This window comes from Oncorhynchus mykiss, chromosome 17, assembly GCF_057628025.1.
Source record: "Oncorhynchus mykiss isolate SJ-2025 chromosome 17, ASM5762802v1, whole genome shotgun sequence".
Lineage (NCBI taxonomy): Eukaryota > Metazoa > Chordata > Actinopteri > Salmoniformes > Salmonidae > Oncorhynchus > Oncorhynchus mykiss.
Genome location: NC_143038.1, coordinates 59587400 through 59602736, shown reverse-complemented (window position 1 = coordinate 59602736; position 15337 = coordinate 59587400). Strand labels below are relative to the sequence as shown.

The following is a 15337-nucleotide window of genomic DNA, read 5'->3' as shown; positions in this document are numbered from 1 at the left end:
TGGTTTCTGTGAACAGAGAAATTCTAAAGCTCATCACGTAGGGCACCCTTTATTGAAAATGTGGTCTATGCCGTTTAAATTGAAGTTGAAATGTCTTTACTTACTCCTTTTTTTCTTTCAAATTTTAGTTAGATGTTCTGAAATGTTTACCAGTTTCAATTCCCAACCTATTTAATTAAATGGCCTTTTATTTCATTAAGATAAATGTAAAGCTGAGAGTGGACAGAATTGATTTCAGCAGCTATGGTTATCGTCTACACTTTCCTTAGATATGCCTTTTCTCATTTCTGTCTTTTTGTCAAAATAATACAATTGAAATACTGAGTATATATATACAGTAATTCAGTAATTACAGTAATTCATATATATAAAACATGGCCATCTGAAAAGCAGTGTATTTTTCCATAAAGATTTTAATTCCCCAAGGTTGAAAATAGCCCACTAGAAGCGAAACCTTCACATCCAAGCAGAATGCCATCCATTTTCCCCTCCTTCACATATCTCTGTTTTGTGTGTGTCTGTGTGTTTTTTAATGCACAAACGTGTTGTCTGTATGTTAAGCAATCAGCCCACAACAAAACTGCCAGGGAGGCCTTTAGATTTATTGAGCCATCATATCAGTCCGGCCTGTCACTGCTTCTGCAGCCGGTCAGGCAGGTCTGGCTACATTTGATTTGCAGTAAATGACAGAAAAAGTGCATTTGAGAAGACAGGCACGTCGCAGACCATTCCTTCCTCCACCGGCGCTACTGTGAGCGCGTAGAGGCATGCCTAGTGACAGTGACCTACATGGTCACCGAAGATGTGATATAATTTATGATATATATAATATATTGGATCCATTAGCGAGCATAATGAAGTAGTGAAATGAAAGGGTATTTGTGAAATCAGTTCAAACATCCTGCTCGGATTATGATGAAATGATTAATGAAATGCCCCTGCATAAGCATTTTCAAACAGTAATTCATGCAGAGGCTGATAAAAATCCTCCAATCATATTTCCTTCACTTGTGAACCTTATCTCTACCATTTTATATAAATCACGGAAAAAACCCCGTCTGCTGCTGGGCAAGCTACTTATTTAGATTAGTTATAAACGTGCAGAAAAAGAGAACATCTTTGCAGAATAAAATAATCATGCATAATTATATTCATAATGCAAGTTTTTGACAGATTCCATCTATCTTCTTCTTGTTGTCCTTTGCCATTCCTTCTGGCTTCATTTGAGATCTCTAAATCTTGATGACATAATTAACCGGAAAAATACACCAAAATAAGGAGAATGTGCCGACCAGAGTAGGATGGTGCCATCTTCAAAGAGAAAGGGTGCACACTGAAGCACTGCATAATTTACTAAATGAAACCAACCTGAAATTCTTAAGTCATTTTTCTTATCTATGAAGTTAAGTTTGAGCAGATATGGCCACCTCATGAAATATGGATTCCATTCTTCTTTGCTTAAAGGATTATTCCTTTTCAGGTTGTGCATATATTGTTATACAAATCCTGGTAATATTTGGGTAGTTTTATACTTCTAGATCTGCACAGTCTTTACCCATTATTATATGTGCGTGTGTGCACCAGACATTCCTACGTTATTTCCACAGTACCTGTACAGAGGAATTACTAGATCACGTAATCACATAAAAAGCATGATAGGATTTGTGTCAAATTGTATAAAAGGCTGCAGTTAAACCATGTGAAGACACACTGAGCTGAGAATCTTTGTTTTCTCTTTTCTCTCAGGCATCTCAACAATGAGCACGCCCTGGACGACAGGAGCACAGCCCAGTGTCGGGTACAAATGCAGGTTGTACAGCAGCTGGAACTGCAGGTATTGTTTCCAGTTTTGTTTTCGCCCAAAATATTTGTGGCTCCTTTCCTGACACTTCCTCTGTCTACTGCCCCCTCCTTGTCTCGCAGAAATGAACCATGGGTCACACATGGAGGGGGGTGGAAGAATGAAATGATTTTGTACATTTGTGAGTAACCAGTCATTAAAAATGTGTTATGTATGCATGACAGCCAGGCAAAGATATATGAAGGGCCCCGGGGCTAAGTAGAGAAGATAATTACATTTTGAATTTTACTGGGTTTTATAGATATTTATTACTTTTAACTGTTTGGCACCAACAATAAAACACTTATTGAAATGCTCAGGCAGCAGCCAACGATGGGCTGTCGACTGGGTTTATTGGAATAGGAAGATGCTAAATTTCTCACAAATAACGGCGATCAGAGATATTAATGTAGTCATCAGTATGAGTGGCCTGATAGGCACTTCTTCCATAAGACGGACCCTGGAAATATGCAATCAGTATGTACATTAAGTATAATGTACATTAAGTATGCACTTATGGAAAAATGGATGGGACACTGTTGGCCCATTAGTGTGTGTTGGTAAAGGTCTGTGGAGAGGTGGGTTTGCATATGTTTTATTACAACTGAAAGGTAGACATAACAATCCATGCCATTAACTAACTTATTTTTGTCATTTTTTTGTTGCTAAGCAGGCTTTCGAATCAATGGCATGTTTATGTATAGCATATGTGCTATATTTTATTATTATTATTTTTTTATTTTACCTTTATTTAACCAGGCAAGTCAGTTAAGAACAAATTCTTATTTTCAATGACGGCCTGGGAACAGTGGGTTAACTGCCTGTTCAGGGGCAGAACGACAGATTTGTACCTTGTCAGCTCGGGGGTTTGAACTCGCAACCTTCCGGTTACTAGTCCAACGCTCTAACCACTAGGCTACCCTGCCGCCCCATATACAGTAGACTTAAGGTACAAAGTTTCATGATTAACAGAATTGTAACCTTGAACGATGAGGTTACAAGTTCAGTTCCTTCAGCATTGCACCACACTACCGTCATACTCATTATTTCCGCTCTGGTTGTGTGTCATTGAGAGCGACTCAAAGAGTGAGAATTTATCAGACACGTCCTCCTCCTAACACAGCATATCTCTATAATCTGACCTGGCAGCTACTGTAAAACAGAGAGAACAGTTTAGGACATGCAGGCAGATCCAGAGTTTGTTATTTGCAATGGGACACAGAGTATACAGATATTCTATGGTAATTTGAACAGTTTCTCACTGCAGGAAAATAGTCCTGCAGCAACAGGAAATGTGAACTATTATATGGATTCTAATTAATCAACATTTTTGTAGGCGTTGATACATTTTTCATAATGGAAAATTCTCTGCGACAACAGAGTGATCAAATTAAGACAAAACATTTGTAGTTTGACCTTGAAGAAGAGACATGGCACGGTAGACTCGTGCATGATGACTAAAGTATCAAAATGCACAAAGGTTTATCGTCACATTAGCCTAGCATATTATAAAACTACTTCCTACTGGATATTTGACAAACAGTGAGAAAGAACATCATGTGTTGGATTGTACTACAGAGAATTCGATTTTTGTTCGTAAAGGATTTAATTTTTTTCCTTCTCGTTACAGCTAGCGAAAGACAAAGAGCGTCTGCAAGCCATGATGACGCATCTCCACGTCAAATCCACGGAGCCCAAACCCACCCCACAGCCAGTGAGTAGCAGCTCTGTCATGTGCCTGTTTTCCTTCATTATTCTTCTCTCATTTGTCTAATTGTCTCACAAATATTTATTAATTTATATCCTCATCTCTTCATTTATCGTCCCACCTCGCCAACAGCCAGTGAAATTGCAGGGCACCAAATTCAAAACGACAGAAATCCCATAATTAAAATTCCTCAAACATACAAGTATTTTACACCATTTTAAAAATGAACTTGTTGTAAATCCAGCCAGAGTGTCCGATTTCAAAAAGGCTTTACGACGAAAGCACATCAAATGATTATGTTAGGTCAGTACCTAGTCACAGAAAAACACAGCCATTTTTCCAGCCATAGAGAGGAGTAACAAAAAGCAGAAATAGAGATAAAATGAATCACTAACCTTTGATGATCTTCATCAGATGACACTCATAGAACTTCATGTTACACAATACATGTATGTTTTGTTCGATAAAGTTCATATTTATATCCAAAAATCTCAGTTTACATTGGCGCGTTACGTTCAGTAACGTTTTGCTTCCTAAACATCCAGTGATTTTGCAGAGAGCCATATCAATTTACAGAAATACTCATCATAAATGTTGATGAAAATACATCTGCTATGCATGGAACTTTAGATAAACTTCTCCTTAATGCAACCCCTGTGTCAGATTTCAAAATAGCTTTACAGAAAAAGCACACCATGCAATAATCTGAGTACATCGGTCAGACAACAAAACAAGCCATACAGATATCGGCCATGTTGTGGAGTCAACAAAAGTCAGAAATAGCATTATAAATATTCACTTACCTTTGGTGATCTTTATCAGAATGCAATCCCACAATAAATGTTTGATTTGTTTGATAAAGTCCATCATTTATGTCCAAATATCTAGTGGAAGCCTTAGGAAGTGCAATATGACCCCATAGACACTGTATATTCGATAGACAATGACTTGAAAAACTACAAACCTCAGATTTCCCACTTTCTGGTTGGATTTTTTCCCCGGTTTTTGCCTGCCATATGAGTTTTGTTATACTCACAGACATCATTCAAACAGTTTTAGAAACTTCAGAGTATTTTCTACCCAAATCTACTAATAATATGCATATATTAGCAACTGGGCCTGAGTAGCAGGCAGTTTACTCTGGGCACCTTACTCATCCAAGCTACTCAATACTGCCCCCCAGTCCCAAAGAAGTTAAACAAAAGCAGTTGCTCATTTGAGAGGAGACGTTAATATTGTTTTGATCACATATGTTGACATCCCAGATAACATTTTGTTCTGATTATTAACGCGGAGCACATGGTATTCCATAGTGTCTGAACTGATGTTGGTATGAGCAGCAACATAAACCTCTGTATCATAGTCAATTGTAGCTCAGTTGGTAGAGCATGGTACTTGTAACACCAGAGTAGTGGCTTCAATTCCTGGCACCACCCATATGTAATATATGTGCATGCTTGACTGTAAGTCGCTTTGGATAAAAGTTTCTGCTAAATGGCATATATACAGTACCAGTCGAAAGTTTGGACACACCTACTCATTCAAGGGGTTGGCTTTATTTTTACTATTTTCTACATTGTAGAATAGTAGTGAAGACATCAAAACTATGAAATAACACACAGTTGAAGTCGGAAGTTTACATACACCTTAGCCAAATACATTTAAACTCAGCTTTTCACAATTCCTGACATTTAATTATAGTAAAAAATTCCCTTCTTAGGTCAGTTAGGATCAACACTTTATTTTAAGAATGTGAAATGTCAGAATAATAGTAGAGAGAATGATTTATTTCAGCTTTTATTTCTATCATCACATTCCCAGTGGGTCAGAAGTTTACATACACTCAATAAGTATTTGGTAGCATTGCCTTTAAATTGTTTAACTTGGGTCAGATGTTTCGGGTAGCCTTCCACAAGCTTCCCACAATAAGTTGGATGAATTTTGGCCCATTCCTCCTGACAGAGCTGGTGTAACTGAGTCAGGTTTGTAGGCCTCCTTGCTCGCGCACGCGTTTTCAGTTCTGCCCACTCCAATACCTTGACTTTGTTGTCCTTAAGCCATTTTGCCACAAATTTGGAAGTAATCAAATCAAACTTTATTGGTCATATACACATGGTTAGCAGATGTTAATGCGACTGTAGCGAAATGCTTGTGCTTCTAGTTAGCAGTAATGTCTAACATGTAATCTAACAATTTCACAACAACTACCTTATACACACAAGTGTAAAGGAATGAATAAGAATATGTACATATAAATATATAGATGAGCGATGGCCGTGCGGCATAGGCAAGATGCAGTAGATGGTATAGAGTACAGTATATACATATGAGATGAGTAATGTAGGGTATGTAAACATTATATAAAGTGGCATTGTTTAAAGTGACTAGTGATACATGTGTCACTCATTCCAATTTGTAATTATTAAAGTGGCTAGAGATTTGAGTCAGTATGTTGGCAGCAGCCACTCACTGTTAGTGATGTCTGTTTAACAGTCTGATGGCCTTGAGATAGAAGCTGTTTTTCAGTCTCGATCCCAGCTTTGATGCACCTGTACTGACCTCGCCTTCTGGATGATAGCGGCGTGAACAGGCAGTGGCTCGGGGGTTGTTGTCCTTGATGATCTTTTTGGCCTTCCTGTGACATGTGGTATAGTAGGTGTTCGGGAGGGCAGGAAGTTTGCCCCTGGTAAAGCGTTGTACAGACCTCACTACCCTCTGGAGAGCCTTACGGTTGTGGGCGGAGCAGATGCCGTACCAGGCGGTGATACAGCCCGACAGGATGCTCTCGATTGTGCATCTGTAAAAGTTTGTGAGTGTTTTCAGTGACAAGCCAAAATTATTCAGCCTCCTGAGGTTGAAGAGGCGCTGTTGTCCCTCTTCACCACACTGTCTGTGAGGGTGGACCATTTCAGTTTGTCCGTGATGTGTACGCTGAGGAACTTAAAACTTTCTACCTTCTCCACTACTGTCCCGTCGATGTGGATAGGGGGGTGCTCCCTCTGCTGTTTCCTGAAGTCCACGATAATCTCCTTTGTTTTGTTGGCGTTGAGTGTGAGGTTATTTTCCTGACACCACACTCCGAGGGCCCTCACCTCCTCCCTGTAGACCGTCTCGTTGTTGATCACTGTAGTGTCGTCTACTTGATGATTGAGTTGGAGGCGTGCATGGCCATGCAGTCATGGGTGAAGAGGGAGTACAGAAGAGGGCTGAGAACGCACCCTTGTGGGGCCCCAGTGTTGAGGATCAGCGGGGTGGAGATATTGTTTCCACCCTCACCACCTGGGAGCGGCCCGTCAGAAAGTCCAGGCCTCAGTTGCACCTCAACCCAATTGAAATGGTTTGGGAGGAGTTGGACCGCAGAGTGAAGGAAAAGCAGCCAACAAGTGCTCAGCAAATGTGGGAACTCCTTCAAGACTGTTGGAAAAACATTGAGAGAATGCCAAGAATGTGCAAAGCTGTCATCAAGGCAAAGGGTGGCTACTTTGAAGAATCTCAAATATAAAATATATTTGGATTTGTTTAACACTTTTTTGGTTACTACATGATTTCATGTGTGTTATTTCATAGTTTTGATGTCTTCACAGTTATTTTACAATGGAGAAAATAGTACAAATAAAGAAAAACCTTTGAATGAGTAGATGTGTCCAAACTTTTGACTGGTACTGTATATATATTTATATATCTTTTTTAAATATAGACATTTCTTTAATTGAAAAATCCCCTCAACATCTTGTTGTGAACATAGTATTTTGTTGATTCCACCAAATAAGCTTCAGAAAGACAATGTCTCTCAAGTTAAGAGCAATTCTGATGGCTGTTCAATGTCTTATTTTGCCACATTCATCGGACCATAACACCATCCCTACTGTATATGTCATCATACCATTATGTGACTTACTGTTCAATCCTTATCTTATAGGCTGTACCACTTAACATACAGCTTACATATAGCTGCTATTTTGTCCTGTTTTAGAAGGAACCCCATTACCATAGTTCAGTCATTGTGACAGTTCATTCATAGTGCCTCAAGCATGAGGGCCAGTACACTGTGGGGCTGAACACAGCGGCACACACACATACACACACACAGAGGTCCTCTTCTCTGACGAGTTCCTTCCAAAGCTCCAATCATTTATTTCCAGTCAGTCTCTGTACGGCGCTCCACGTAGGCAGGCAGGCGGGCGGGCGGGCGGGCAGGTAGGCAGGCAGGCAGGAGGGCAACATAAAGCTCCTGGATATGTAGAGTTACAATAGGTTGTCTGTTGCAGCTTTGCCTCTGTCACACACACGGATTGTGTAGATTAGGCTTCGGAACGAGGGCTTGACACAGGGACATTTGTATATGAAAAGTGGCTAGGGCAGCAGATAGCATCTTGACTTCTCTACTTCTCCTCTACCCTGTATCAGGGCTCTGTGTTAAAGCTCAGGGGGGACACTGCTTTTTTTACACCCTTTTTTCTCCAGTGGCAGTGCAGTGCATGCTGGTAGCTACAATGATTTGCTATGATAAATGTATCTAGCCCTGGCGTGGCTCGGTGGCTGCATCATTGGGGCAATCCCACAGGTCAAGGCCTGAGTCTCAGCTGGAGCTGAGTTAGACTATAACTGGAGATGCCCTCTGAGTTAGATCAGGCTTCATACTATAGACTGAGTTAGACCAGGCTTTACACTATAGACTGGGTTACACCAGGCTTTAGAATATAGACTGAGTTAGACTAGGCTTTAGACTGTTCAGGGAGTGGGTGTTGATGGGAGAAAAAGCTTACAACAGAAATTAACGCCTAATTTCTTCACCCTAACAATTAAAGTAAAGCATAAGGTTTTATTTATTTGCACCAAAGTCAACAAGTGACAGACAAAACAGTACAGTACAGATACAATATACAGTTGAAGTCAGAAGTTTACATACACTTAGGTTGGAGTCATTAAAACTTGTTTTTCAACCACTCCACAAATGTCTTGTTAACAATCTATAGTTTTGGCAAGTCGGTTAGGACATCTACTTTGTGCATGGCACAAGTAATTTTTCCAACATTTGTTTACAGACAGATTATTTCACTTATAATTCACTGTGTCACAATTCCAGTGGGTCAGAATTTTACATACACTAAGTTGACTGTGCCTTCAAACAGCTTGGAAACTTCCCGAAAATGATGTCATGGCTTTAGAAGCTTCTGATAGGCTAATTGATATCATTTGAGTCAATTATAGGTGTACCTGTGGATGTATTTCAAGGCCTAGCTTCAAACTCAGAGCCTCTTTGCTTGACATCATGGGAAAATCAAAAGAAATTAGAAATAAGACCTCAGAAAAAAATTGTAGACCTCCACAAGTCTGGTTCATCCTTGGGAGCAATTTCCAAACGCCTGAATGTACCATATGTACAAACAATAGTACGCAAGTATAAACACCATGGGACCACGCAGCCGTCATACCGATCAGGAAAGAGACATGTTCTGTTTCCTAGAGATGAACTCACTATGGTGCAAAAAGTGCAAATCAATCCCAGAACAACAGCAAAGGACCTTGTGAAGATGCTGGAGGAAAGAGGTGCAAAAGTATCTATATCCACAGTAAAACGAGTCCTATATCGTCATATCTTGAAAGGCCGCTCAGCAAGGAAGAAGCCACTGCTCCAAAACCACCATAAAAAGCCAGACTACGGTTTGCATCTGCACATGGGGACAAAGATCGTACTTTTTGGAGAAATGTCCTCTGGTCTGATGAAACAAAAATAGAACTGTTTGGCCATAATGACCATCGTTATGTTTGGAGGGAAAATGGGGAGGCTTGCAGGCCAAAGAACACCACCCCAACCTGTTAAGCACGGGGGTGGCAGCATCATGTTGTGGGGGTGCATTGCTGCAGGAGGGACTGGTGCACTTAATAAAATAGATGGCATCATGAAGTAGGAAAATTATGTGGATATATTGAAGCAACATCTCAAGACATCAGTCAGGAAGTTAAAGCTTGGTCACAAATGGGTCTTCCAAATGGACAATGACCCCAAGCATACTTCCAAAGTTGTGGCAAAATGGCTTAAGGACAACATAGTCAAGGTATTGGAGTGGCTATCACAAAGTCCTGACCTCAATCCCATAGAAAATGTGTGGGCAGAACTGAAAAAGCATGTGCGAGCAAGGAGGCCTACAAACCTGACTCAGTTACACCAGCTCTGTCAGGAGGAATGGGCCAAAATTCACCCAATTCTTTGTGGGAAGCTTGTGGAAGGCTACCCGAAACATTTGACCCAAGTTAAACATTTTAAAGGCAATGCTACCAAATACTAATTGAGTGTATGTAAACTTCTGACCCACTGGGAATGTGATGAAAGAAATAAAAGTTTAAATCATTCTCCCTACTATTATTCTAACATTTCACATTCCTAAAACAAAGTGGTGATCCTAACTGACCTAAGACAGGGAATTTTTACTAGGATTAAATGTCAGGAATTGTGAAAAACTGAGTTTAAATGTTTTTGCTAAGGTGTATGTAAACTTCCGACTTCAACTGTACAATATAAGTACAAAAAAAGTTTGTTCAATCAGTTCAACAGAGCATACTAATTACAAATGTACATGATATATTAAGTATATGTCACGGACGTCATGGTGGAAATGACCTGCACCAAGGTGCAGCATGGTAAGCGTACATTTTCCTTTATGTAAATGTCACCAACACAACAAGAAACGTGATGCTTACTAGGGCTATCGTGCCACTAACAAAGACAACTACCCACAAACTACAAAGGAAAAAAGGCTGCTTAAGTATGATTCCCAATCAGAGACAACGATAGACAGCTGTCCCTGATTGAGAACCATACCTGGCCAAAACATAGAAACAGAAAACATAGAAATAAAGAAACTAGGATGTCCACCCTGGTCACACCCTGGCCTACCCAAAATAGAGAATAAAAGCCTCTCTATGGCCAGGGCGTGACAGTATACAAGAAAATACATTTTTAAATAAATGTGTGTGTGCGTGTGTGTATGAGAGTTAGGCTACATGGAGGAAACTACTGGGTAGTTTGATTCTTCAGGCTGACCTCTAGTCTATGCTTTAAGTTATTGAGGGATGATGATGTTTTGACAATGTGAAGATAGGAATTCTAGAGTATGGAACATCTGTATCAGCCAGAGAATTGACTATGTGAGGTGTTGCAGTGGGGAGAGTGAAGGTTATCGTTACGTCTTGTGTTGTATGCATGGGTTTGGGAATTAACCTGGAAGAATCCATTGAAAGGTTTAGGTAGATTTTGGCTTGGGCGGTATACATTATACTGGGGTATTTGGAAAAAGCCACAGGATGGTTTTTCAATACTGTCAATACCGTTAACTTTTTCTTGGATGTTTAAAAAAAAAAAAAGGTTAATATTTTAGCTACTTTTTAAGTAAATACATGCAGTCAACTTGTGCAATAGGTTGCTTTCTTCATTTCATCTGTCAAATGAATATGTACTTTACAGTAGTTCCCAGTCACGTGTCACATGGTGTTTGTTTACAAGCACACAGCGACCAGAGACCAGAGCCTTGTGAGTCACTCACTGTCATGCAGCATGTGCCAGGTGAACTAATTACAGTATGGAATTCACAACTAAATGTTTGCCAGCTAGATATCTTATAACTATTAAGTTAACTGGCAAAAATATGCTAAATGCTCTGCAGTTGTGCATTTGGTTTGCTAAATTAGTAGCTAGCTAGCTATTTACTTGTATAGTTTAGGTCAGACACTGTACAAAATGTTCGCAATGCGCTCGTTAGCATTTTGTTAGCAGTTTCTATGACGATTCCTTAGTACGTGTTAACATTCTGGGCTTTGAATATTAGTACTGCTGTCGATATATTAAGTACCTGCAGTCAACTTTTGCGCTAAGTAATAGATAAAGCAGATCACGTTCATTATTTTGCCAATTAGATATATTTTCATTATATAACTTTTTTATTATGAAGCTTACTGGGACTAGTTTCCCAAAACAGCGATTTGAGCCAGTCACGGGTGTTTGTTTACAAAGAAGCACAAAGTGCAAAATGGGAGCTTTGTGAAGTGAGGTGATCAAGTTACACTTGTATGAAATCCACTACTAATGTTTGCCAACTATATATCTTATAACTAACTATCAAGTGAACTATCTAAGATGTGCCTAATAAATTCTCTCCAGCCGGGTTTTGCTAACTTGCAAGATCAAGCTTCTTAGTAACAGCAGCAGAGACAATCCCCTCATAATATTTGTTTTGTGTGTGTGCTGAAAACTGCGTTTTGAGATACTTGCATAACTTTATGAGGTAAATGCATGCGCTCGTTAGCATTTACCTAGCTTCCGCTATGAGAATTCCTTAGTACTTGTTAGCATTTTGTTAGCATTCTGGTAAGTTATGTTTTTGGGTCTTTTTTTTACATTTGAAAAAAAATAGCAACCCTTGTGTGCAATACCGATAATACCATGTAATCTGGATACCTCCCAACCTTAGGTAGGCTGTCTGGGAGGTATGTGTATTTGTAGATGAAGGTGCATAAATATATTAATGTTGTGGATAGACAATATATTGAGTCTCTTAAACAGAGGGGCAGATGGAGCCAAGGAGTTAGAGGAGGTGCACATTTCTTCTGTATGATGAGTAACTTGTGTAGGTAGGAAGCATATGTACTGGCCCAGACATTATTGCAGTAAATGAGATATGGGTCAATTAGGCTGTAGTATAGTGTTAGGAAGCAAACCCGATGAACCAAACCACTAATCTTTCTGATGATAGCAACGGACTTCACCACTTTGCAGCAGTCCATTTCATTCGCACTAATTGAGATTCAGGATTTATTTTTTATTTTTTACAAAAGTTGCATTTTTTTACATTTTAAGATTTTGTTTTATCTGGAACCATTTAGAAAACTTGGCCAAGCCTGAGTTGGCTTCATTGATTAGTGAATCGAAATTCTTGTGTGATAAAATTAAGTTGTTATCATCAGCAAAAATAATGGGAATCGTGGATCTTAGAAACAATACCAGTTTCCATTGATTAATTAGGAGCACATACACTATATGTACAAAATTATGTGGAGATCCTTTCAAATTAGTGGAGTTGGCTATTTCAGCCACACCCGTTGCTGACAGGTATATAAACTCAAGCACACAGCCATGCAGTAGAATGGCCATACTGAAGAGCTCAGTGACTTTCAATGTGGCACCGTCATAGGATGCCACCTTTCCAACAAGTCAGTTCGTCAAATTCCTGCCCTTTTTGAGCTGCTGTAAGTGCTGTTATTGTGAAGTGGAAATGTCTCGGAGCAACAACGGCTCAGCCACGAAGTGGTAGGCCACACAAGCTCACAGAACGGACCAAGTGCTGAACCATAAAAATTGTCTGTCCCTGGCTGCAATTCTCACTGCCTAGTTCCAAACTGCCTCTGGAAGCAATGTCAGCACGATATATGTTTGTCGGGAGCTTCATGAAATGGGTTTCCATGGCCGAGCAGCCTCACACAAGCCTAAAGATCACCATGCGCAATGCCAAGCGTCGGCTGGCATACAGCGTCGGCTGTAAAGCTCGCCGCCATTGGACTCTGGAGCAGTAGAAATGCGTTCTCTGGAGTGATGAATCATGCTTCACCATCTCTCAGTCCGACGAACAAATCTGGGTTTGGCAGATGCCAGGAGAACAGTACTTGCCCAAATGCATAGTGCCAACTGTAGAGTTTGGTGGAGGAGGAATAATGGCCTGGGGCTGTTTTTCATGGATTGGGCAAAGACCCCTTAGTTCCAGTGAAGGGAAATCTTAATGCTACAGCATACATTGACATTCTAGACAATTCTGTGCAAGCCGGGCCTATTCGCCAAACATCAGTGCCCGACCTCACTAATGCTCTTGTGGCTGAATGGAGTCTAGTCCCCGAATGGAGGCTAGATGTTCCATCATCTAGTGGAAAGCCTTTCCAGAAGAGTGGAGGCTGTTATAGCAGCAAAGGGGGGACCAACTCCATATTAATGCTCATGATTTTGGAATGAGATGTCCGACTAGCAGGTGTCCACAAACTTTTTCTACAGCACACGTCATACAGTACACTCTCCTACATAAATGGTCTAATTAACAGTTAGCCTAGATTAAATACAGAGCAAGCATATACTGTACATACACAGTGTCAACTGAATAGGATTGTGTTTATTCCTTTGAGCTTGATTGGAAAAAAATTCAAGACAGAATGCAGCGCATAAACTGTGTGTGTGTGCGTGTTTTGTGTGTGCGATGCATATGTGTTAGTAGTTGTCATTGTGTGGTTGTGGGATTGTGTGTCTGTAGTTGGTGTCACTAAGCATTCTTGTCAGAAATCTGACCTTTTCACAGTACATAATTAAAATTAAGGAGGGAATTTTTGTTTATTTTTTCTTTAGCAGCTTGGCGAATCAAAGCCAGTATAATTAGATCACCCATTACCATTTAATTAATTTCTGTGTGAAGTCTCATTTTGTCTCTGCACTGGAGTGAGCCCAAATGGTGAGGGAAACAAAGGCCATGCTATTACCAGGCTGTCTGGCCTATTGTTGAGGGCCACTCACTGTTTATGGCTGGGGAATATGGATGAAACATGAAACAAAGACTGCTAGTCAACAGGAAAATAAGTCAGACGCCCAGTCTATTGATAGTATTCTGTCAGAAAACAATAAACCCAAGTGTGATTTATTTGGGTCTTGATTTAGAATAACACACTTGTACAGTAGTGAATTTACAGTAGTGAATCTACAGTATACAGTTATGTGTTAATGGACATTTTTTTCAGGGGTTGATCAAGTCTGAAATTTGAAAGTGGAAATTACATACTTCTGAGGCTTTTTTAAATACACTAGAATTTTTACATTCCCTGCATTGCAGGAAAATGATCCTATAACAGGGTGATCAAATTCAGATCCTTCATGTATTTGTGAAGAACTCTGTCAAAAGGCATATTTCGGCCTCAGAATTGTAAATTAACATTAAATGCATACATATCTCTATTGATGCAGAAAAAACAGACACAATTCCTTTGTTTTAGCAAGTGAATACAAATACAAAAAATACATTTAATTTAAAAAATCACACTAGCCGTAACCTGGTTACGTCAATGCCATGTCAATGATGAATTAAGCAGTGGTGCCAGCCATGCAGCTAGCCCCAGATTTCTTTATTATATACTTGTCTATCATATGGGGCCATCTCAATGGTAATGACTGCTAATAGGGTTGTGGTAATTGGGTGGCCATGTAGGCTCCATGTGATGGGGGTGAGATGTTAAACACTGTCTGTTCACTTTCACCTTCAAGCCCCCCGCCTTCCTTGCATCTCCAGGCACCCACAACCATTATCAGCAAAAATTTGACATCTGATACCTCCAAAGCAATTGACAGCTTCGACTTTTCATTAATTTGTTAGCAAAGTCCGCAAATGATTGTCAAAGAGGTGACACCTCCTGCCCACTCTCTCTCTCTGTTTTTTCCTCCCCTCTTTCCTCGCAGACTGAAGTGGTGTTTAATTTGGAAACTGGCCTCCTTCGGGCAAATTAGCAATTATAACAATTTTGTGGGAATATGTATATGTGTCATTAGTATTCTTGCAAATTAATAACTGGAGCAAAGGGTCAGGCTAGAATTTTCCACTTGACTGCTGTTCCACTGTGGAGGCAGTGTTTGGAAGCAGCCTCATCTGCTGGAAGCCATGGTATACCTTTGGAGCACTTGGCTTAATTAGTTTACCTTGTAGACATTATTACTAATATCTCTCCCCACTCCCTTTTCACACCCCACCCCTCGAAAGAACAGCAAACCC

The 15337-nt window shown here is 40.0% G+C and overlaps 1 protein-coding gene across 33 annotated transcripts in view; it reads left to right on the top strand.

Annotated features, from left to right (window-relative positions):
* Positions 1–15337, top strand: part of foxp1b (forkhead box P1b) — a 232673-nt gene that overhangs the window by 204200 nt on the left and 13136 nt on the right. For all 33 annotated transcript variants that reach the window (XM_090206154.1, XM_090206153.1, XM_090206144.1 and 30 more), the window contains 2 exons: positions 1747–1834; positions 3471–3554. In XM_090206154.1, the coding sequence (XP_090062280.1) occupies positions 1747–1834; positions 3471–3554 (172 nt within the window). The remainder of the gene's footprint in view (positions 1–1746; positions 1835–3470; positions 3555–15337) is intronic.